This window comes from Euprymna scolopes, chromosome 19, assembly GCF_053919585.1.
Source record: "Euprymna scolopes isolate OS-2025 chromosome 19, ASM5391958v1, whole genome shotgun sequence".
In the NCBI taxonomy this organism is placed as follows: Eukaryota; Metazoa; Mollusca; class Cephalopoda; order Sepiida; family Sepiolidae; genus Euprymna; species Euprymna scolopes.
The window spans coordinates 80246836-80271821 of record NC_136500.1 but is presented as its reverse complement, the minus strand read 5'-3'; the positions used below and the strand labels follow the sequence as shown (position 1 = coordinate 80271821).

Here is a 24986-nt window from a genome sequence, read left to right as displayed (position 1 = left end):
ACTTGATCAATTTACATAATTATTGGAATATGACATTTTCATTTAGTTACAAGTATGTACATCATTCAGATTTTTCTTTATTTTTGTTTTGTTAATGTAGGAGAATTTCTGAACAAGAATCAAACTAATTATCAATCCACATCTTGAAAAATTTCTGGAACAGAAAAAATATTAATTGTTATCATTTTTTTTTTATTTTCATCAGTTTTGGTCTCCGGGAATAGCATCACAGACACAAGAGTAAGCATATATAATTTTTTCCTTTCACTTTTTTTGTTTGTTGTTTTGTCATTTAATGACAACGCATTTTTTTCTTTTCTCTTTTTGGGATAATCTTTAATAAAATTAGAACAATAATAATTTGGAATTACATGAAAACATAATCCTTTTTCAAGAGCAACTATTTTCTTTTGAAAACTAAATTTACTGAGAGTTGTTTTGTATTGAAAAGGGAACAACTTGTCCAATATTTGGCACCATTTGTTTGATAATTTCTTTAAATTTCACATCATAGAAATTCCGATCAATAAATTGTTTGAAATTGCTGCAAAAAGTGAAAAATAAATAAAGTTTCTAATTTCTTGAACCACTGGATGGTTTCTGATTGTCACAGTTAAGCTGATTTCTATAAATTTTGTCATTCTAAACACTAGTTGTATGAAAATGAAAAAAGAACACATTCAGTTAGGTTTGTGTATTGCTGTATTGCTCCCCAGGTAATGACTTAGAAATATATGTAACCAAAACTTAATCTGTTCACAACTTGATCATTAATATTTATCAGGTCACTAAAGCTTTGTGGTTCTGTAATACAAAGTAAAAGTCTCAAAATTGATTTGGGTGCACTATGTACACCTTGTCGAAAACTTCAGCTTTTTTAATGGTCTGGTGTCATAGAACAGACTTCACCATTAAATGTCTTTTGAAGACCTTATTTTTAGTGTCCGATGTGTAATTACTAGTGTTGGGACGATTAATCGGAATCGGGAATAGGAAAAATCAACAAATTTGAGGGTATTGGAATCGGTATCAGAATCAACAAAATTAGTGCCTATTTTCTGATGCCAAAACGATTATTTTAATTGTCTTTTTTTTTTTTTAATTTGATTTTGTTTAAAGCAAAATCTTCCATCGCTGGTAATAATAATAAAATAATAAATATTTATTGATTTTAAAATACCAATAAAGCTAAAATCTATAGATCATCTCCCACAAGTGTACTTTTACGTTTACAAAAATATCTGCATATTTAACATGTTTTTTACAGAAATCGGGGAAAATAATCATCTTATAGTTAAATATTTAGAGATTTATAAAGAATCGGAATTTGTAATTGTATCAAATCAGGAATTTTGTACAGAATCAGTAATTGTATCGGAATTGGGAAAAATATTGGAATCGTCCCATCACTAGTAATTATAGACAATAAATTGTCTGATAACATCGATATATTGATTATAAGAGCTATTGTATGCTGGTCAGTATTTTTTTTTTAATTTATTTTTTTAATAAGATCTTTGGGAAAATGTGGCTTGCTTGGTGATTAAATTAATCGACATAAATTGTTTAAAATTAAAGCTTAATTTAAAAAGCCATGCATATGCAAGAGAAACACAGATGGATGAGACCTTTTTTATTCTATCGATTAAATTCAAGCGAGTTTGATTCAAACGAAAATGGACAATTTTTGCTTATTGATCCTTTCATTTCATTTTTCATTTCCTCAGGATGATTCTTGGCAGAATTGAAAATACTAGGTGTGTAAACATTTTTCTTTCTCTTTTATTAATAATTTTAACCCTGATATTGAGACGTACAAGACAAACGGAAAACTTAAATACAAGGATCAACAGGCAAGCTGTGTCTCTTTTATTTAATCAGACTTGTTTGAACGAGATTATTATTATGATGATGATGATGATGCCCACATATATGCATTTTATGTGTGATATACAATAGCGTCCAGAAGTAAGGGACAAAATTTTAAAACCTAATATTAGAAATAACAAATGTGAAAAGCTGAAATTTTGACAACTGGTAGTCGTTATCATCCATAATAATATACTAAAATTTGAATCATTTGCAAAGGATAGAAAAAGAATTATAACAATTATTTATTTTCAAAATAGGAACGTCCAGTAGTAGGGGACAGAATGAAGAAAAACAATGTAAACAGTATGCTATATTCAAATTTTTTGATTTGAATAAGTTTTACTTAGTCATTTGTAAATGTCGCACCATGGCGAAACGCCAAAAACTTGATTACTCTGTGAGACAAGCTATTGGGAAGCTCCACAAGGAAAAGCACACCATTAGAGAGATTTCAGAGAAAGTGAAACATTCCAAGAGTGTTGTAGGCAGGGTTGTTAAATCCTACAATGATACTGGCAAAGTAGTTAGTGCTTTTAAAACCGACAGACCCCGCAAAACTTCGGCAAGAGATTGAATAATGCAGCATATATCATTAAAGGACCGTTTTAAGTCTTGCACAGAAATTAAAAGGTTACAAATAGTACCTCATGTGTTAATGTGTCAAGACAGACTGTTTCTAGATGACTGCAAGAAATAGGGCTATTTAATCGAACCCCAGGGAAGAAACCACTTGTTAGTTCGAAGAATAAGAGATTAGAGTTTGCAAACGGGTATGTAATTTGGACATATGAAAATTGGGCAAAAGTATTTTTCAGTGATGAAAGCAAGTTTAATTTATTTGGAAATGATTGAAAAAACAATGTAAAGAGATGTATTGGTGAAAGATTAAGTGCAAAGTGTACTAAGAAAACTGTCAAGTTTGGGGACGGAAACATTATGGCATTTGGAATGTTTTCCAGCCAAGGTACTGCACCTTTTGTCTGGTTATAAACTCATGTAAACGCGCAGATTTATAAAAACATTATTCAAGATCATGTTGTGCCAATCATACAGAATTCAGGTTTCGATAGGGTTACCTTTATGCAAGATAATGCCCCATGTCACAAGGCAAAGGTGGTAATGAGTTACCTTAACGAGCAAGATTTCGAAATTATGGATTGGCCACCACAAAGTCCTGACTTAAATCCAATAGAAAATCTTTGGAAGACCTTAGGAGTGAAAGTTATGGAAAGAAATCCCACTAACACAGGATTTGTGGGTGAAGCTTCAAGAAGAATGGTCTAAAATTAATATTTAGGATTGTCAAGAACTGATTCGTTCTTGTAGTTGAAGATGTGCAACTGTCATTGAGAGCAAGGGATCATTTACTAAATATTGATTGTACATGTATTTTTATTGTTTTTTGGCTGTTTACATTGTTTTTCTGAGTTTTGTCCCTTACTTTTGAACGTTCCTATTTTAAAAATAAATAATTGTTATAATTCTTTTTCTATCCTTTGCAAATGATTCAAATTTTAGTATATTATTATGGATGATAACGACTACCAGTTGTCAAAATTTTAGCTTTTCACGATTATTTCTAACAAAGGTTTTAAAATGTTGTCCCTTAGTTTTGGACGCTACTGTATTGGGTGTTTAAAAAATTGATCACATAACTTTAAGATTATGTTCTATATGTGTGTACGTTATGTAATAGATTGCTTTTTTGTTGATGCTACTTATTTGTGCAGGTAATATTACTAAACAATGTAATTTGTCTGTGGGTCTGAACATAAGTAAAGAATTTGTACAAGTCTTATTTTTCATTTTGTAGTATTCTTTACTTATATCCGACCAAATGGGTCGACTTATAATGTTTGGTTAATAATATTATCCAGCAAACAACACCATCCATAAAAAGCAGCTTAATACATAACATACTGTTGGAAATATATTTCCAATAATATATAAACATACACACACACACACACACACACACACATAGGGCTTCATGAAGGGCTAATCATCTCCCACATACAGCGCCATGGTATTATCAATCTATTACTGACCAGGTTCAACATCGTTTAACTTCTATGATCTAACGAGAAACATGCGTTTCGATGTAGCTATGACCATCTGAAGTTCATTTTCTCGGTGGAATAGAATCTGTTTTGGATATGATATGGAACTGCATCTGGTGATATACGCACTAATTCACATCACAACTAGTAGAAGCATAAACATTTGTATTATCAGCAATATTATTTTCATTTTTGGAGGTATAGCAATTCTCATGATCTTGCAGTATAGTAAATAGCAGAGGAATAGAATAACAAATAACTTTAACCAAACTCATTAAAAGTTCATTTTTTTATCAACCTGTATACATTTAAGGTACTGAAACTTTTTTTTTTTTTTTTTTTTTTTTCAATATATGAGGAAAAAAATGATTGCCTCTCACGCTGTTGTTAGAGGGATGGGGTTCCATTCTTTTAAAAAGAAATAGTGGGTAAAACTGATTTATTCTACCACTTACCTTTTGCCTTGCTGCCCCCCCCCTCCCAACTTAATGCTAGTGTTTGTTGTTTTGTTTTTTTTTTTTTTGTTTTTTTTTTCTAGTTTTGTTTTTTTTTTTTGTTTTTTTTGTTTTTTGACAGCGTACAATCAGTTTTCGCATCTTAAAAGTATACAGGTTATTACAAAATTAGATTTTAATGAGTTTTTATGAAAGTTATTAATTGTATTTTTTTTTTATTTCTCAGCTGTTAATTATACTGCAAGATTACCCCATTATCTATTACAATATCATTATATGATAAAATTCAGATATAAAACATGTTCGTCAAACAAGATCATTTGCAGATTATTTCTTTTATGAAAAATGTCTCAAACAAATGAATCTACGGACCATTTATATACAAAAGGTGACGCATATACACCTGGCCCGCACATTGACATGCCGAAAAACTTTGCCAACTTTCTATATGTATGATTTGTTTGTTGCTGTTTTTATTTGTAAGATAATGAAGCAAACGCCTTTTTATGAATTTATATTTATAAATAATCCGATTGCGTACACCCTCAGCATGGCATGTTTCATGCGTTATTATATGCACGGATTAGTTATTAAAAAAATAGTTGAAATGAGAACATTGAAAATGGTTTCTTAAATTTTGTTATTTTGTTTTAGGGTTTAATGTTTTCACACTTACCATGCATGCAATAGATAGCTTGATCTCATGTAAACAACAAAAATCAATTTTCTACCTATAAAGATATAACTGATTCCATAAGATATCTACAGGTTTCAAACTAATTAATTTTTTTTTTTTTTGTCGAACAACTACATCATTCTCCATCTACCATCTAAAATGTTTAGTGCCTTTTTTTGTTTTTGTTTTTTTTTTTAACTAACAGTGAAACATGAAATTTGGAAATTAGGAGAAAAAAAGAAATCTGTATAATGTATGTACTTGTGACAAAATCCAAACATATTCCAAAAATAATATGAATTGATCAAGTAGTTTTATTTTTATAATAGTCATTTTTAAGCGATTAATGAGAATTCATAAGCAATACAGCGTAAATCTTGTATGAATTAATTGTTATCTCCCTTTGATACTTGATTTTTTTTTTTTTTTTTTCAAAATGATAGGCGAGATTATCACTCCTGGAATACTCATAAAATTTTATTTTCTTATTTAAAATTATAATTACTTGATCAATTTATGTGATTTTTGGAATATGACATTTTCGTTTAGTAACAGGTACATACATCATACATATTTTTCCTTATTGTTTTTTGTTTGTTTAATATAAGAAGAGAAATTTTGGACAATACCCCCCCCCCCCCACTTTCCAAATATTTGCAATTGGCTTGTTCAATTTTTAAAAGTGGTACTTTTGTATCTTATGTACATTTTATTTAAAATAACTATACCGCCACAAAGAGTTGATCATTCAAAACTCAGGACATAATTCATAGATTCAACACTAGATTTTCAGATTATGCAAAAAAATTACTTTTTGAAAAATTGACTTGCTGTTTAGTTTTTTTTTGTTTTTTTTTTAAGAACACTTAGTTTGCTATGACAGCTTAACATAAATATCCCACCTTCCTGCTCGAAAATCCAAAAAGACATTTCTAAAGCTGGTTATTTTAGTTAAAAATCATTTCAAAAGTCGAGTAGTAGGCCTATTTGCCATGAAACTTGCATAGAAAATCTGCTAAAAAATGAGTATTTTGTGATACAATGAGGAATGGCATTTTTTTTTTTTTTTTTTTTAACTCCAACCACTTACTCAAGATTAATCTGCAGATAATAGGTTGTTTTTATTTTTGTTTTTTATTTTTTTTAGTTTAATCAAATGAAAAATGTGGTGTTTAATTGATAATAATTTTCTAAAAATTGTATAACAAAACTGTTAGTGTGCTGGAGGAGTATACTTTTTTATTTACTAATTTATTCCTACCTTCAGTCCAAGTTTTTTTGGAGGGGGAAGGGGGATGTAGACTAAAAATAGAATAATTGGGTTTGCCCATAATCAGAGGGAGGGAGGAGGTGATATGTAATTAATATTTCTGGCATTTAAAAGACATAAAAATTATTAACATTTACCTTAGTATGTTAAGCATTAACGAAATATACATTTTTTGGCATACTCATTCTATTTGTGGGTGTGTTATATATATATATATATATAACAATTAAGCTACATAGAATTTTTTGCATTTCATCATCGGTCTGACTTGTTAGGCTGATGAGTTCTCATGAAAATGAAATACTGAAAAGTCTGTGTACCTTAATTGCCATAAATATATTTTCGTAACTTACTATTTAGCTCTACTCACATACTGAGCGCTATTGAAATAAATACTAAAATATATCTCCTTATAAAGTTTTATGTGGACACATGAAATAATGATAATTATATATATATATATATATATATATATATATATATATATATATATATATAAAGCAGGATGAGGAATCCTCTTTCTTTTTAAACCTGGCCCATATCACCATATTATATTTTTTTTCATTTTATTATATTTTTGGAGAAGAGTCCAAGAATGAATTGGGTGAGAAGAAGTGTAGATAAATTGAAATAAATTTTGGTAAATTTAGATATGTCGGAGTATAAGAAAGCTATAGCAATGCAGGGAACTGGTTATTGTATTGGTGTGATGTATGAAATGGGTAAATTTATAGACTTGAATAATCTTGTGAGGAATTTCATAAATGAATAATTGACTTCTGTTCCAAGCCCAGAAATCTTTTTTTTAACATTTCTATTATTTCTTCTAAAATTTTCAAGTAACTGAGTTTTCTTGTAGCTAATCTACTTTGATCAAAATGAAATATATTCTATTGTATTAGATTAATATGTGTAGAATTTAAAAAAAAAAAACAGGAGTATTAATTTTGAAACTAAGTATATATATTATATGTATGTATGTAAAATTAAAAATGATTTTTAAACGAACAATTCGTACAGGAATAAATAACTATGTAAGAACATAAAATGTATTTATTTAAAATTGTACTTTATTAGTCAATGGGTTGGCATAATTTGATTTTGGGAACTATTGATTTAAAAATGTATTAAGTTGGTATTGTTTATATCAGCAAAATAACATTCATTACCAATCAATTTCTGCTGATTATTTAATTTTTTTTTATATTTGTGAGAGGTGATAACATACATACAATTTTTTATTGTTGTTTAAAAATGTTTTTGAAATCTCGTAAAATTTGATGCATTCACACAAAGACGCTGATTAAGCTTGAGATTTTGTCATCACTACTAGCATTTCTTAAATGCTACAGTTATGGTTTCTGCACTGCCGACTTTAGACAGAATTCTACATGAATAATTTCTGAGACCAAACATCATGTCCATTAATTGAAAATTTTTATTTTTTATTTTCTAATTGAAATTTATCTCAAATGTTTATTTATTTTTTGTTTTTGTGTTTGTTTAACGTTTCAAGAGAAAGAAGTCTAGTCATTTAAAATGTTTGCTTATTGGCTGTATGAGCGTACATTATTTCGCCTTGTCTGATTACTAACATTTTTGTTGCAATTTCCTTTTTATATACCAACACTCGATCCATTCCTCAGGTTGGTTTCCAATAAAGGAAGAAAACTATGCTTGCTTTTCTAGAAATGTTTTTTCATTGCTTTTGCCATTTTTTGTGATATTTACATGAAGTTTTTCTTTATCCAAGCAATATTATTTAAAATTATTTAATACATTTCATTTGTGATAAATATAAACTTTTTATATCAAATTTTGTGTACGTAAAGAAATTCATTGCTTTAAGCCTAGAAACACACACTCATATATGTGTGTAATTGAATAAAGTGTGTGTGTGTGTGTGTGTATATATATATATATATATATATATATATATATATATATATATGTGTATATATATAATATATAATTTTACGTGTGTGTGTGTGTGTAATTGAACTTTATTCAATTACATATATATATACACTATTCAATTACATGTGTGTATATATATATATATATATATATATATATATACATACACACACACACACTTTATTCAATTACGTATATATATACACACTTTATCCAATTACATATATATACTTTATTAAATTATATATATATATATATATATAATTGAATAAAGTGTATATGTATATATATATGTGTGTGTGTGTGTATATATATATGTAATTGAATAAATTATCTATGGAAACGAAAAAATTATATATATATGATTATAATTAGATAAATTATAAATATATATGTAATTGAATACATTATATATATATATATATATATATATATATATATATATATATATATATATATAATTGAATAAATAATATAAATGTGTATAAGATGAAACTGAACATAAGTTTTTGGAATGTTAGAACTCTTCTTGATCTAGAAAAAATGCACGTCTTGAGTGACAAATGGCACTGGTTATGAATGAGCTACAAAGATTAAACATTGATGTAGAAGGTTTGTCTGAAACACGTCTATCAGGCAAGGACTAAATTACTGAAGTGAAGTTGGGTTACACACTTTTCTGGAAAGGTAAATCAGAGGGCATGAAGTGGGATGGTGGCTTGGAGATTAGATCCACTCTCGTTGAGAATACTGAACATCCAACTCGAATCACTGATCGTCTCATGAAGTTCAGAGTCCCTCTGGCATGTGGTTGATACTTGTCTATTCTGTCGGTGTATGCACCAACTATGGAATCCACAGAGGAAAACATGTTCTTTTTATGAAACTTTTCGAAATACCATTGCAGCTGTACTAATTGAAAAGAAGCTGATTGTATTCGGTGATTTCAATACGCGTGTTGGTCGGGAACATGGTATATGGGATGATCTTAGCCGTTATGGCATCGGCAAAGTCAAGAGTAATGGTTTACTTCTACTGCAGCTTTGTTCGGAATTTAATCTTGTTGTGTCTAATACATTCCTCCGTCAAAAACGCAAGCTTAAAGTCACATGGACACACCTCCGATCAAAGCATGAGCATATGTTCGACTTTATACTCACACGTATGAGAGACATGTGCTATGTGCGCATTTTACATAGTGCTGACTGTGACACTGATCACAACTTGGTACGTGAAAAATATTTAAGCTCTGCATTCATCGGAAGATTCGAATGGCAGGGGTTAGGGTTCTAAAACATGTTGAAGTCTCCAAACTAAAAGATCCTGCAATTCGCATGGCTTTGGAGGAAAAGCTAAGCACAGTTGAGTTTGATGACACATGAGAAACTTTTAAAGATCAGGTATATACTTCTGGAGTGGAGATATTTGGTCTGTAGAAGTCTGTACACAAAGACTGGTTTGATGATAATGATTAAGAGATAAAGGCTCTTTTGGAGGAAAAGAAGGTCCTCCATGAAACCCTTTTGAATGACAATCTCGAAAATAGAACAGTCGTCAAAAGAAAATACAAGGAGAATAAGGTGGTTCTACAGAGAGAATGAAGAATGTGTGGTGGTCCAGTATATCTGCAGAGGTTCAATCTGCTGACGACTGGAAAGACACTTTTTTTTTTTTTTTTACAAGGGGGTCACCGCTTATCAAGGCCCGGAAGCCACTCAGAGATAAGCGTTATTGCATGTACAGTACGTTGTACGTTAGTGTTGAGATTTCATAAAGTGTCTACTTCAGGGGGCGGTTCATCAGTTATATAGTCTTCTTAAGCAGGTTTTTGGCCCAAAGCCTGCTGCTTTTGTACCTTTACTGTCCAAAGATAGGTCAACTCACATCAAAGATCCAGATAAAATCAGAGAGGGATGGATGGAGCACTTTGCTGATTTGTTTTTCAACCCAGCAACTGTTGATGAAAATGTCATTGGCGGCCTGCCTCAGTTTGACATTCTTCATAACATGGATAAGTTATTCTCACTCGATGAGGTTGTCTCTGCTATGAAGAAGATAAAGGCTGGGAAGGCACCAATCTGCATTCCCATTGAGCTGCTTCAACATGGAGGGATGTGTGTAGCCAATGCATTACACACGCTGATCAAAAAGTCTTGGCTGGGTTCACCAGTACGACAGGATTGGATAAATGACCTATTAGTCTCTCTCTACAAGGGGAAAGGAACAAAATCTGACTGATCATCACCGTGGGAAAATGATTCTTGAATTGGCAGGGAAGGTGCTGCCGAAAGTCTTATTGGATAGACTCATCGAAAACATCTGTCTGTTAATCATTCCTGAGTCACAATGCAGTTTCACTGAGGATAGAGGCACTGTGGATATGATATTTACTGCAAGGCAGCTGCAAGAAATATGTATTGAACAACAGATGCCACTTTATCAAGTATTCGTGAACCTTACAAAGGTGTTCGATACCATAAACAGACAGGTTTTGTGGGTAATTCTTGGGAAGATTAGATGTCCTCCTACCTTTATCAAGATGTTTCAAGAACTTCACAGAAATATGAAGGTTTTTGTTGCATTCAACAGGCAATTATGTGGGGAGTTTGCTGTTGACAACGGTGTGAAACGGGGATATTCTGGCTTCAACTTTATTCTCAATTTACTTGGCAGTGCTTCTTGCATACACATTTAAGGATTGCAATAATGGCGTCTTTCACAGCTTTACGACTATTGGCAAAGTATTTAAACTAAGAAGATTTAATGCGAAGTCACAAGCCTTTGGAGGTCTAGTTGGGTAACTGCAATATGCTGATGATGATTTTGTGTCTCGTTTGGAGCATGATATGCAAAATATTGTGAATTGTTTTTCAGTAGCATGTGATGCCTTTAGCTTAACTATCAGCATTAAGAAGCCGAAAGTGATGTTCACCCCTGCACCTGGTGCTCCATACATTGAACCAAATATCTATGTAGCGGAAAGTAGGCTGGATGTTTGTGGACACATTTGTATACTTAGGTAACACAGTCTCCAATGATGGCTCTCTGAATACGGAGATACATCTTCGCATCCAGAGGACCAGCACAGCATTTGGAATACTAGAAAAACGGCTGTTATGTGATCGTGGCATCTCTATCAAAACCAAGATCAGTGTTTACTCGACCTGTGTACTTTCTGTTTTACTTTACTCATCGGAATGTTGAACAACACAACGTCGACACTTAAAGCAACTCAAGAGATTCCATCAGAAATGCCTCAGGCAAATTCTAAATGTGAAATGGCAGTCACTAACACCTGACACGGATATTCTCGAGAAGGCTGAGTGTTTGAGCATTAAAGCAAGGGTGATAAGGAACCGATTGCACTGGGTAGGTCATGTTGTTTGAATGGAGGATGTGAGGCGGCCTAAGCAGCTGTTTTACGGCGAACTTATGACTGTTGTGACGACCTCCCGCCTAGATTTCTACTTGGTGTTCTCTAGGTAATTAGGAGAGAGTTAATGGAAGGTCGCGCCAAATATCGTTCCGTTATTCCCTTCTCTGTCAGGCAAGATTACTTGGATGGGGTATGTATATTCAATCTTTGACTTGGAACGATACTTATAGGCTTAGGGTGAATTTGTAGGTGGGTGAACATGATCATATCTCGTGGAAGAAGGAAAGAAAGAACAAACGCATCATTGTATGTACATATATACAGCTTTCCCTTTTTTTTTTTTTTTAATTTTCACAATGTATAAAAACGAAAACATAAAAACAGGAGAAAGAAAAATGTTCCAACCAGTTGGCCATAGTTCAATTTGGAGGTTAGTTCAACTTCTCCACCCCCTTCCCTCTTTTTCTTATTTCAAATCTGTTTTGTTTTGTTTCCCTTTTTTTTTTGTTTGTTTTTTTTTTTCTTTTAACGTTAATTTGAGATTAACGTTTTCTCTTCTTTTTTTTTTATCTTTTTTATCGTTGATATTCCATCAACGGAGTCGCGCTGTATCCTATAGTTATATATATATATATATATATATATATATATATTGACGTCCGTCATCTTTGGAAATGTTTTCGCAACTGCCTTCCAAAGTTTTCCGATTTTTGGTTGTTGAATTTCGGCGCCAATTTTTTTTTTTTTTTTTTTTTTTTTCCCATCTTATTGGTCCATTCGGATCGCATGATTTTCCTTTCCAAATCGAGTGATCCTTTCGCTTCCTTTTATGTGATCATCTGCATCATCATTTTATATGACGACCATCATTTTATATAATCATCATCATCATCCAATTAAGTCTATCTGTTTTTTTTTTGTTTTTTTTTATATGTACATATATACAATTATCGTTACACTGTGAAACATCTTCAACATCGACAAAGAAGCGCTTCAAAGATTGCATAAAAGACAATCTTAAAACTTTCAAGATTCCTGTTCAAAATGCCAGCCTGAATGGAGGAGGCTAGTTAGAAGGGTATCTGAAATTTTTGCGAGGGAAAGAATCGATCATGCTGAACTCAAAAGAAACGTTCGGAAATGTAATGTGTCGGTTTTGCCCATTGAATTGAGCAGTTGGAAATGTGAGGCTTGTAATCGTGTGCTCCTCTCAAAAGCGGCTTACATTAACCACAAAAAAACACATGCCACGAGCAGAGGGAGAAAAAAAAAAACAGTTTCAACGCACAACTTTGTCTGCCATATCTGTGGCAGACTGTTCAAATCAAATGCTGGCCTGAAAAGTCATCTTCAAAAACTATGATAAGGTTGGTGGGGAGCATTAGGATGGCTAACGTCTGTAAAGATGAAGCAATTGCCATGTATTTATGTGTACATGTGTGTGTGTATATATACATATGTATGTATATGTACATGTGTGTATATATACAGTGTATCACAAAAGTGAGTACACCTCTCATATTTCTTCAAATATTTAAGTATATCTCTTCATGGGACAACACTGAAAAAATGATTTTTTTTACACAATGAAAAGTAGTCTGTCTGCAATATATATAACAGAGTTAATTTATTTTCCCCTCAAAATAACTCAAAATATAGCCATTAAAAGCTAAATCCCTGGCAACAAAAGTGAATACACCCCTTACGAAATGTTTTCAATATTAACATACAACATGTCAACTCTCAATATTTTGTGTGGCCACCATCATTATCCAAAACTGCCTTTACTCTCTTGGGTATGGAGTTTACGAGAGCTTCACATGTAGCCACTGGAATGCTCTTCCACTCTTCAATTACGATGTTGCGGAGCTGGCGGATATTTGATACTTTGCGTACTTCCACCTTCTGCTTAAGAATGCCCCAAAGATGTTCTATTGCGTTCAAGTCTAGAGACATGCTTGGCCAGTCCATCACCTTTACTCTCAGCCTCTTCAGTAAAGCAGTGGTTGTCTTTGATGTGTGTTTTGGGTCATTGTTATGCTGGAACACTGCTCTGCGACCCAGTTTTTGGAGGGAGGGGATCATGCTCTGCTGCAGTATTTGACAGTACGTGTTGGAGTTCACGTTTCCCTCAATGAAATGTAACTCTACAATACCTGCAACACTCATGCAGCCCCAAACCATGACATTCCCACCACCATGCTTGACTAGGCATGACACACTTATCTTTGTACTCCTCATCAGGTCGCCAGCACACATGCTTAAGGCCATTAGAACCAGCAAATTAAATTTTGTCTCCTCAGACCATGGGACATGGTTCCAGTAATTTATGGGCTTTAGTGACATGTCTTTAACAAACTGTTTGTGGGCTTTCTTGTGTATTGCCTTCAGAAGAGGCTTCCTCCTGGAGTGACAGCCATACACACCAATTTGGCGTCGTTATCCTGAATCGTGCAGATTATGTCCAGAAAATGTTGATTTGAAATAATCCTGATTAGACGTACTGGTCCTGTTGAAACCTGCAATAATACTTATAAAAATGAAGTCAAGATTCAGAAGTGCCTTTTATACTTCTATTAGAAAGGTTATTTTACTAAAGAGGTATACGATAAAATAAGGCTTTTTGGTTCACTGAGACTTACAGACTTCCTAAAACACAAGGAAGGTATCCTGCTCTATGATGGAGTCTACCCAATGCTCTCTAGCCCAATGGCTATTGACAATTATAGAACCGGTTCAGGCTCTGTACACTAAAAATTGCATTCCCGACTCATTTAGGTTTGTTGAACATTTATGTGAGCTGCAACCTGGTGTTGAAAATAACTTTGTGCTCATTCAAAGTGTTCAGTTTATTTACAAATGAAACTATTACTATTTGTGCTGACTCTCTTTATAATAGTTCGTTAACCCCTCCACCTTTCCCCAGATTCATATTTGTTGATCTGTAGTAAAGCAGTAGAATTTAGCTTCGACAACGTTATGTATAGTCAGATCGACGTGGTTCAGATGGAAATTCCGCTTGCTCCTGCATTGGCTGACATTTTTGTGGGATTTTACGAGTCGGTATTATTCAACGATGTATCGAAGCCATCAATATATTTTAGATACGTCAACGACACCTTCGCAGCTTTTGCCTCTGAAAATGAGACGAAAACATTTTTCAACAAACTTAATTCTCTCTATACATTATTATTTACTATGGAGAACGAGAATGACGGTTGCTTGCCTTTCTTGGACGTCTTAGTTGAACGCAGTAAAAGTTCTTTTTTTACAACAGTCTACAGTAAGCCGACATTTACCAGCCTATATATGAACTGGCGTTCATTTGTGCCTACTTCTAAGAAGACTGGACTTATTCAGACATTAATGTATAGAGCCCTTAGAATTTGTTCTTCTGGTAAACTAGAACGCGAAATGAAGACCGTCATGGATATTTTCATTTAAAACGGTTATCCGAAGAATTTAATTGATTATATTATTAAAAATAAAGTTAAAAATACAATTCTCCTGCGTTCTTTGGTCTCTCCAGGTGTCCTGTTTACTTAAAGGTCCCTTGGATTGGAGAAATCGGTCAATGTTTGGGTAGACGAATCATTAAATCTGTTTCAAATTGCTTCCCGTCCGTTGCTCTACGTGTGGTCTTTTGTTTAAAGTCTGCATTTCCCTAGTTGTTAAGGATGGTTTACCTTACATCACAAAAAGTAATGTAGTTTATGAATTTAATTGTCAGTGCGCTGCTGACTATGTAGGTCGAACCTCCTTAAATTTGCAGACTCTAATCAAACAACATGTTCCAGCAAAAATAAGATTGGTCAAGCCTTGTTGCTCTTACCCCCTTTCTTCCACCTTGGAATCTGCCATTGGCCAATCCAGTCTGTGCCAATGTATATAAAATAGTGTTTTAGAATTTTGCACTGGGCTGACTCTCAAAATCACTTGCGGATTTTGGAGTCGGTCTCCATTCTCTTATGCAAACCTTCTCTCTGTTGACAGAAAGAATACCTTAAGCTATTAGTCTTATTTGGGGATTTATTTTAACTCTCCGCTTTGTCCCCACTTGTACGTATATTTTACATAATTGTAAATATTTTATTTTATTCGTATTCTCACCCATCCTTCCGTTTTTTTTTCTCTCCTCGGTAAAATTTACACACGCACACCCCATTAAGTCTCCGCTCTTGCGAGATATTTTATTTTTTTTAATTTATTTTTCTATGATCAATGATTAACTCCTGATGAGTCTGTTGATGAAAGGAGCCCCTCAGGTTTTGCCGGCTATTTTCTTCAAAGCAATATATATATATATATATATATATATATATATATATATATATATAGGTGCCCTCAATAAGTTTCCACACTTGGTTCATATGGGCACTTTTATTGATACTGCACGCATGAAACTCTGGTCCCCTTCCAAGTAATCTCCTCCTGCTGCAATGCACTTGTTGTACTGTTCCAACAACTTCTGGAAGGACCCATGGAAATCCTCTATTGTAACGTTTCAATGACTCTTGTCACAGCTTCTTTCATCTCCTCATTGTCTTATAACGACAGCCTTTAAGTTTTTCCTTGAGCTTAGGGAGTAAACAAGTCACAGGGGGGCAAGGTTTGGACTATAGGGAGAGTGAGGAACTGTTTTGATGCCCACCTTGGTTAAATAGTCTGTGACAACTATGTAGTTGTGAACTGGTGCATTCATACAAATCTCCCACATTTTCAGACCCTCGAGAGTAATTGTGTACAGTTCCCACACTGACATCAAACTGTGCGCTTATTATCTCTACAGACACATGACGGTCTTGGTCCATGAAATTCTTTTTTTGGCCAATCAAATCTGATGTTCTGACTTCCTTATTCCTCCCACACCTCTCATCATTTCTCACAGACTCTATGCCTTCTTTGAATTTCTTATGCCACTCAAAAACTAATGTTCGATTCATGCAAGGTGGTCCAAAAGCAATCTAAAGCATTCCATCTTTTTCTGTGGAATTTTTTCCAAGTTTAAGACAGAATTTTATCGCATATCATTCTTCTAAAGTGCTCTCACGTCTAGATTGCATTTTTGACATTCACCAGCTGTAACAATCAGGCTTTAGTAGAGTGCATTCCAATTCCTACTATAGCTGTTCATTTGAACATGAAATCATAAAAATTGGTAGATCGTCTCATAAGATGTATAGCAATGAAATACTGAATTTTCAAGAGGCTATGACAATTTTAAATGCAATTTCAAAAAGAGTCTAGAAACTTATTTAAGGCAAATCGTGTACACACACACACACACACACACATATTGTGTGTGTGTAAAATACCTAATGTTTCATGAAATGCTATAGAGACAGAATATATAGAAACAACAAAAGAATAACAAATTAAACACAAGAAAAACTGAAATACAAGAAATTTTCTGATTTTATACAGATCCCTTTTTCTTAAGACGATTGTTGAAACGCAACTGATAAATCTTATTTTTGATGATTTCTTTCCGTGTTTTATTTGTTTTTCCTGTTGTAGTTTATGCATATTTACGTGTGTGTAATTCGTTGTTATAGAAAAAAAACATAACAAAAGTGCTCAATTTGTGCAGGAGCATATATATATATTTTTATTCAATGCACACATATTACATGTAGTGTCCATTGAAAAAAAAAGATGATTCCAAAATTAAAATCTTCATTAGTTTCAGTAATCTTTCAGTCAGTGAGATCTTCCTCTCTACACATATATTCATATAAATCGAATTAATTTTTAATAATATCCCTTAAAATGATAATGATATCGTGTAAATGCAAGCTTTTTTTATTTATTTTTCAAACAATGCCTTCATATTCTATTATGACTTCGTCATTGTCAACGTATTGAGAAGGGTTTTATTGACCAAAATGCGTAGACTCTATTACATTTTGACATTTTATTTTTAATATGACGAGTATAATGGAAATAGTACTCCGACGTGATAGAGAGATAAAAAAGGGACAGACTAAGTTGCGTGTTCATCAACGTTTCGTTTTTGTTGTAAGACTTCTTCTGGATTAATGAAATTAAGCAAATAAAATACCATAACAATATTTGAAAATATATTTTGATGTAATAAAATGTATGCCTTTGTTCTATACATAAATGAAAAAAGTCATTCAAAATTTAAGGGCATCTCTTGTGAAAGTGAGTAAAACTATAGCATCCATCATATAGCCGTTAATATTTTTAAAAAGATATCATGCAATTCATATTCTTTTTGGAACAAATATGTCCGTTATAATCAAATATGGATGTGTAACTGAAATGAAATTAGTGTATTTTTGTTATGTAATTTATTCCCTGATTATATGTATGAATTATTTTAGGTGGTGTTTGCACATCCATATTTGATTATAACGGACATATTTGTTCCAAAAAGAATATGAATTGCATGATATCTTTTTTAAAATATTAACGGCTATATGATGCTATATATAAAAAAAAAAATCTTACTCTTTCACAACGCGATGCTCTTTCTTTTTTTTTTTCTTTTTTTTTTTTTTTAATTTCCAACTTCTTTCATTCTGAAATAGAACAAAGTCAAACATTTCATTACATCAAAAATATTTTCAAATATTGTACTGATATTTTATTTTTTTAATTTCATTCATCCAGAAGAAGTCTTACAATAAAGACGAAACGTTGATGAACCTCTCTCTCTCTCTCTCTCTCTCTCTCTCTCTCTCTCTCTCTCTCTCTCTCTGTCTCTCTCTCTCTCTCTCTCTAATATTTTGTCCAATTTATGTTGACATATAATTCATTCAAGGTAGATAACTGTGTATAAATAGAGTTGTTTCCCTTTGATTGTGCTGCTTATAAAGATTATTTTTGGGGCTTGACATTCCTAAGAAACTTTTCTTTTTTGCGTAGACTTAACTAGAATACAAATTACAGCTTTATTTTTGCCTTTAAAATATTCACCTTGCTTTTATATATAAGAAGCTTTTACCTTCCTTTTCTTTTTTACTATTATAAAAATTATTTCATGTGTAATTTTAGATGTATATGAAGGTTATTCAATGAATAAAGGGGTTTTATTTGGGGGGGGGGAATTAAAAATAAAATTTGGGTTTTTTTGTTTTGTTTTCTCAACATATACTCTGTGTTTATAGCAAAAATGATTTCAATCTTCAGAAATATCGGTTTTGCAAGCATACAAAATGGCACACATTGGAGTGCTTGAGATTTAAACAGAGAAATACAAATTGAAATATTTATTGAAGAATGTGTTGATATGTATGGAGAACCATGTTTGCATAAGAGCTTATTTGTTGATGCAAATGAAGAAACTATTAATCTTTCAAATATCGTTCACAAAGACAATGTGATTGTAGGAAGTACTGTGGAAACTACCAGATTGCCACCGGCTGACACATCTTTCTGAGAGCTCAGATCTGGCCTTTTCGATTTTGGTTCTTCTGCAGTGTAATGGAATTTCAAAGAAATGCATTTCAGGTAAAAGCATTATGTACTTACATGTCATGTTGAAATTAATACAAATTCCAAGAATTATGAAAAATGATCAAGTAGAAGATGCGCTAGATGTAGTTTTAACAAAAAATTCATAGAAACAATGGGTCCGACATTTGGTATTTTGAAATAATGGATTTTAATTGAAATCAGGGAAAGCAAAGGAGATAAGTGTAATATAGAATAAAACTATAATTCAATAAATTTTAGTTTTATTGTAATTATTTTTCCATTGGGTAATTTTTCATGATTATTTTTTTTATTTATACTAATTATTACATGACCTGTAAGTATGTAATAATTTTTACCTGAAATGCATTTGTTTGGCAAGGTGTTCCATCGAGCCATCGGATATATACTACATATACTACACGACCCTGTTCCATCTGAAGTATATGATCTGCTTGAATTAGATCTGCTGGAAAGTAACAGTTGTTTCAGTTGCTTACAGATTGTTTCATGGTTCTTACTCCACTGCAGACTATATAAAAAAATAAAATTAGTTTTTTTATTTTTCCTGGCGAAATTTTCCAGGAGTCATTTTATTGCAAAATCCACCTTATTTACTGACTGGTCCTTGGATATAGAACCATGTCCTTTCATGACAGTCACTCAAAAAATATATATGCAATATTCAATTGAAATATTTTCATAATAACTGTTAAAATTTCAAAAGTAAATTTTAAAATTTTATAGATTTTATTTATTTAAACTATTAACTAAAATGCACTTTGGGTTTTTTTTTTTTTTTTTTTTTTTTTTCACATACCATTCATCCATGTCGATGTTTTTTGTTTCGTCTACTACATTCAACATTGTGTTCGCTGGCATTTCCTGCTTAAATCTGATGTAATTGAATTTAAGCATACTTACACAAAGTAGGAATAATCAACAACATAGATGGGTTCGAAGACGTGTCTGTGACCTATTGGGTCACAACAGTTCGACTATTTATTCTATTTCGAAATTTATTTTGAAAATTCATAAACTGTGACGTATCTTTTATGACATTCTTCTTGCATAACCATGACCTACTAATATATATATATACATATTAGTAGGTCATGGCATAGCTAAAACTTTACTTGTATATTATTATTATTATTTATTAATCAGTACCCAGTAGAAGTTCTCACAGAGGTCATCATCAGCTGTTTGCTGATAATAACTGATGTTTCCTGAATTATGATTAAAAATCTCTCCAGATTTCCAGTACTCTCCACCTCTTTTGATAACTATTGCAAATGATTTTTCATTATTGCAACCACTGATTACTATTGATTTTCCACTGGCAACAATCATTAATATTCTGATATTTGGGTGACAATCTCCCTAAGGTCCCAGTACTTTCTGCATCTTTCCAGTAGAGATCTGGTTAATGCTCTCTCTTCTTGATCTTTTCATTCTCCTTGACCCTTCCTTTAATGTGGTATCAGCCGAGGCTGGTCTCATCTTTTTTTTTTTTGGGGGGGGGGTACAAAATTTCTAGTAGTTTGAGTTCCATTAGATTTATTATAAAAACAATAAATATCATAAAATCAATAGATTAATTATATTATCTAATTTATGTACATGTTTGTTAATTAGGTGGCCATGCTGAAAACGAAGATTTACTCTTTCTCTAAATGTTCACATAGGCAAGAAGAAATATTAGAGAATGGTTGAATCCAGATAGTGAGGAGGGAGAGCAAGAAATACCTAAAGTTAAGAGATGAGTGACTTGTTCGGTTAATCATAAATTATGGTCAATTAGAACAAGACTTTTTTTTTTTTTCAAACATAACTTAATCCCAAAACTAAATAATGTTTTAGTGTTTCTTGCATAATTAAAGTATATAGAAAGAAAAATCTTAAAGGAAAAAAACGTTCATGAACCTACATTTAAATAGATTGTTTATCTGAAATGGAAAGGTGCAATTGTCTCTGGCATGGACTGTCGACTGTGAGTGTTTTGTTCCTTTTTATCAAAACTTTTGTGTAATTTTCACTAATATTCTTTGGAATGGTATGTGTTCATCTCTCTTTGCCCTCACAGTTACGGCCGAAATAGTAGAGTAGACTAGTGGTGGATGGAGCCTAATCGAAGGCGAGATGTAAAGGAGAGGGCATCACTCCTTTCCCTGGATTGATCCACTTACCCTAATCCTAACCTTATAATGCTGCACATTTAACCAAGGGTATCAAGTACCATTTTTTTTAGTTTTTGGTATGAATCAACCAAGGATTGAATCTACAATCACCTGGTCCATTAACGAAAACACTCTAACCATTAGGGTGGTGCAACCATGAAGTCTGCATTCTCTATAGATGTCTAAAGAATGGAAATATCACAAACTGCTACAAGGGTTTTAGAGATAGGTCCCTGTAACCAGATATATTCTGAAACTACATTAACTAAAGTATTTAGATGAATACATTTCAGTTTGAACAAAGAATTGAACTCCAGTTTCCTGACCCATTAGCAAACTCTCTAAATATTGTGCCAAAGAAGAAAGATCCAAGATAATCCTATCTACATTGACTATTGATTAAATAGCCCTGCAGAAGGCAATTGAAGTAATTTTCAAACCAATTTGGTTTTAAGGACACCCGCCAAATAAGTGAAACAAAAGGAACAGTTTCCGATCGACACTGGTCTCTGTAAACAAACATTAAAAAAAAGAGTTATTTCGCTTTCCACCAGAAGATCAATTTTTAATATTAAGATTGATTTTTTTTTTTTGAATAATGGAGAAGAAATATTAAATATATCTTATTTTTTAATGTAGGATGCATTTTTTTTTTTTTTTTTTTTTTACCCAAAACTATTTCAACAAAACTGATAAACAAATGAAAGAGATATATTTTTGGTTGGCATCTTGAATAGATATGTCTTTCAAATTGTACCATTTCAAAACTTACAATCTCTAAAAACAATCTTGTTTTATATTAATATCACAAAAAATGATATAATTTTTACTCTTTAAATTATTATTATTATTATTTTTTTTTTTTTTTTTTTTTTTTTTTTTTTTTTTTTGTAGTTTTGATAATTTCTTTATTACGTTTCTGAATTTTTTAGATGAGGATTGATAATTCATATTATTTAGTTTATTCAGACTATTCAATGTTATTTTCACAATGTTTCGGTCCATGTAACCTCCAACCTTCTTCAGTGTATCTTGTCAAACTTGAGAATCTGCTTGGAATTTCAAATTTATTCACTTTATTTAATTCACTGGGTTAGCATGCTCTTGTTCCTTCACCCATGTCACAAACTGGGTAGAATTTTTAAATAATTCACAATTTTATTTTTGATGTCTGCATTGATGATTAAAGAATGCAACTTATAGCTGAATTTTACCAAGTACTTTATTCATTACGTCACAGGTCATTGCATTCAAAATTCAGCACAAATTCCTGAGTTCAACAGAAAGATTTCCAAGTTCAGCAAGATACACCTGAAGAAGGTCGGAGGTTACATTGACCAAAATGTGAAAATAACACTCGGATAAGAACAGCAATCTGAATAATCCAAGCAATACAAGTTTCTTAATTATTTAAAAAAAAAAAAAAATTTATAATCAAATTTGCCTAAGGGATAAATAAAAAGTTTACTATAAAAGTTTTAATCTTTTCATGACAGCATTTAGCAAAACTGTAAATTGGAAATAAAAATCCGGAGGGGGGGGGGCCACATAGAGCATGTGACTAATGTGAGTCACTTTGTACACAATTTGACCTTTTACTTACAGCTGCCAGGTAACTTAAATATAAGCTAACAACAAAAACGAAATTACCTCTAAATCGTTTGAAAAAATTTGAAACTGTCATTTTTTTTTTTTTTTTTATACTACATTTATATAATATTAACAATTAATGAACATTTCTACTTTGAATATTTTAAATTTATAAAGTTTATTGCAGTTTATGCTTCTGCATTTATTTGTCCTGGTTGACTGAAAGAAATTTGCAGGATTTAAAAAAAAAAATTAAAAATGTTTCCAGTTGACTGTAAGCATATATATATATATATATATATATATAAAATATATATTTTTTTACTGTTAAAAAGCTTCCAAGACAGACATTATATATATATATATATATATATATATATATATATATATAATGTCTGTCTTGGAAGCTTTTTAACCGTAAACTATATAAAAAAAATTTAATTTTTAATCCTTCGTTGGACAATTATTTTGTCAGTAAGTTATTTAATCTCCTGCAATTGCTGAGCAAACCTGCTTTCCTGCACTAACAATAGTTCTATGTTTTCAGGGATCATCAGTTGTTTACCATGCAGCACTCTTTCGGGGATTTAATATATATATACATTTATAATTTTTGTGACCACCCTCTCTTTAGTAGTGTACCTGTACTCCTCTTAATCTTATACAGAGTGAGTCAGAAGTTATTGCATTGTCTGAATATCAATAGATTTTATTTTTAAACTAATATATATATATATATATATATATATATATATATATATATATTACTGCCCAATTACTTCTGACTCACCCTGTACAAATAAACATGAGTGTTTGGGCAGTGACGGTGGGGGTAGTTAACCGCCAATGTATAACAAGTGCTGTTGTTTGACCTCTCCTGGTGTCCACCCGGCTGACCCTGCGCATATAAGATAGTCACTCCTACTATTACTACTACTACTGCTGCTATTGCTACTACTACTACTGCTGTTGCTGCTGCTGCTGCTTCTTGCCTGCTGAAAGTTGTTTGAGCATAAGTTTTGAGTCACCTGCCAGTCATTTATGAAAAAAGAGAAAGATATTTCGATATATATATATAAGGCTATCTATATAAGCGTGTGCATGTGTGCGTGCGTGTGGGTATGGCATGTCCATGTGTGAGACTTAGTGCAAGCCGACACCTATATTAGTAGTGCATCCATCTCCTCCGCTTCCTCATCCTCTTCACACGTGTATTTCTTCTCATCAGAAAGATTTCCCACCTACCAATGTCAGAGGATGTAAACAGGAAGTATTTTAAGAATGTCCATAGGTAAGTCGCAAGAAATGTTCTTCATTTTTGATATTTATTTAAAGATTGTTAAAATGTGCATGCGCACACTCGTGCGTGCATTCGGGAGCACACATGCACATTGGTTATCTTTTTGAAACACTTTTACCTTTTTAATATCTTGATTATAAATGATAAAAAGAAGTTTTTTTTATATTATTTGGTGCATAATTGCGAGAGGAGAGCTACACATAACAGGGTTAATGAAGCACTTAGGAAATGGTGTATTGCTTGGGGGTAAGGGCTTTTTCTTAACAAAATCATTAAATATTTATATCATTCAAACTGATATTCTCTTGCAGACCCTAACATCGTAATTTGGGATTAATGTAAAAGAATACTCAGACAACTATTCCCATGCTGTTATGTTCAAAGCGTTTCGGCTAATGTGACCTCTGACATTTTTCAAGCATATCTTTTTGAACTTTGGAAATTTAAGTCGAACTTGCAATCTTTATGTTGAAGTTCAGGAATATCCTCATATTCAGTTTTTAATGTTTGTTTTATATGTTGCATATGTTTGTAAAAATTTACCTCCAAAGTAACCTATCTCTGACCAGGTCTTGATTAATCCTTCTTTCTCTCATGTCTGTCCTTATCACTTGCTCCCATGTGTTTCCTTTCCCTATGAACTGAACATGTACGGAAGCCGAAACGTTATGAATATAATAATAATCAAAATGGAAATAGGTTGAATACAAATTTTCAATCCTTATCTCAAAAATTCTATAATGGTAAATATTTTTAAAAATTCATATAAATTTCCATATGATTAGTTTTAATCTATTCTTAAAAAATGTTAACTCTTTTTATTAACACTTGCAAGTATTTTGCATTTCTT

General features: G+C 32.1%; 1 protein-coding gene across 22 annotated transcripts in view; it reads left to right on the top strand.

Moving 5' to 3' along the window:
• LOC145239782 (transcriptional enhancer factor TEF-1-like) overlaps positions 1-24986 on the top strand; it is a 258906-nt gene that overhangs the window by 194806 nt on the left and 39114 nt on the right. For 7 of the 22 annotated variants that reach the window (XM_080103260.1, XM_080103279.1, XM_080103267.1 and 4 more), the window contains 3 exons: positions 206-240; positions 1728-1757; positions 24065-24127. In XM_080103260.1, coding sequence (XP_079959386.1) covers positions 206-240; positions 1728-1757; positions 24065-24127 — 128 coding nt within the window. The remainder of the gene's footprint in view (positions 1-205; positions 241-1727; positions 1758-24064; positions 24128-24986) is intronic. The other 15 variants (XM_080103264.1, XM_080103270.1, XM_080103276.1 and 12 more) reach the window with 3 other exon arrangements.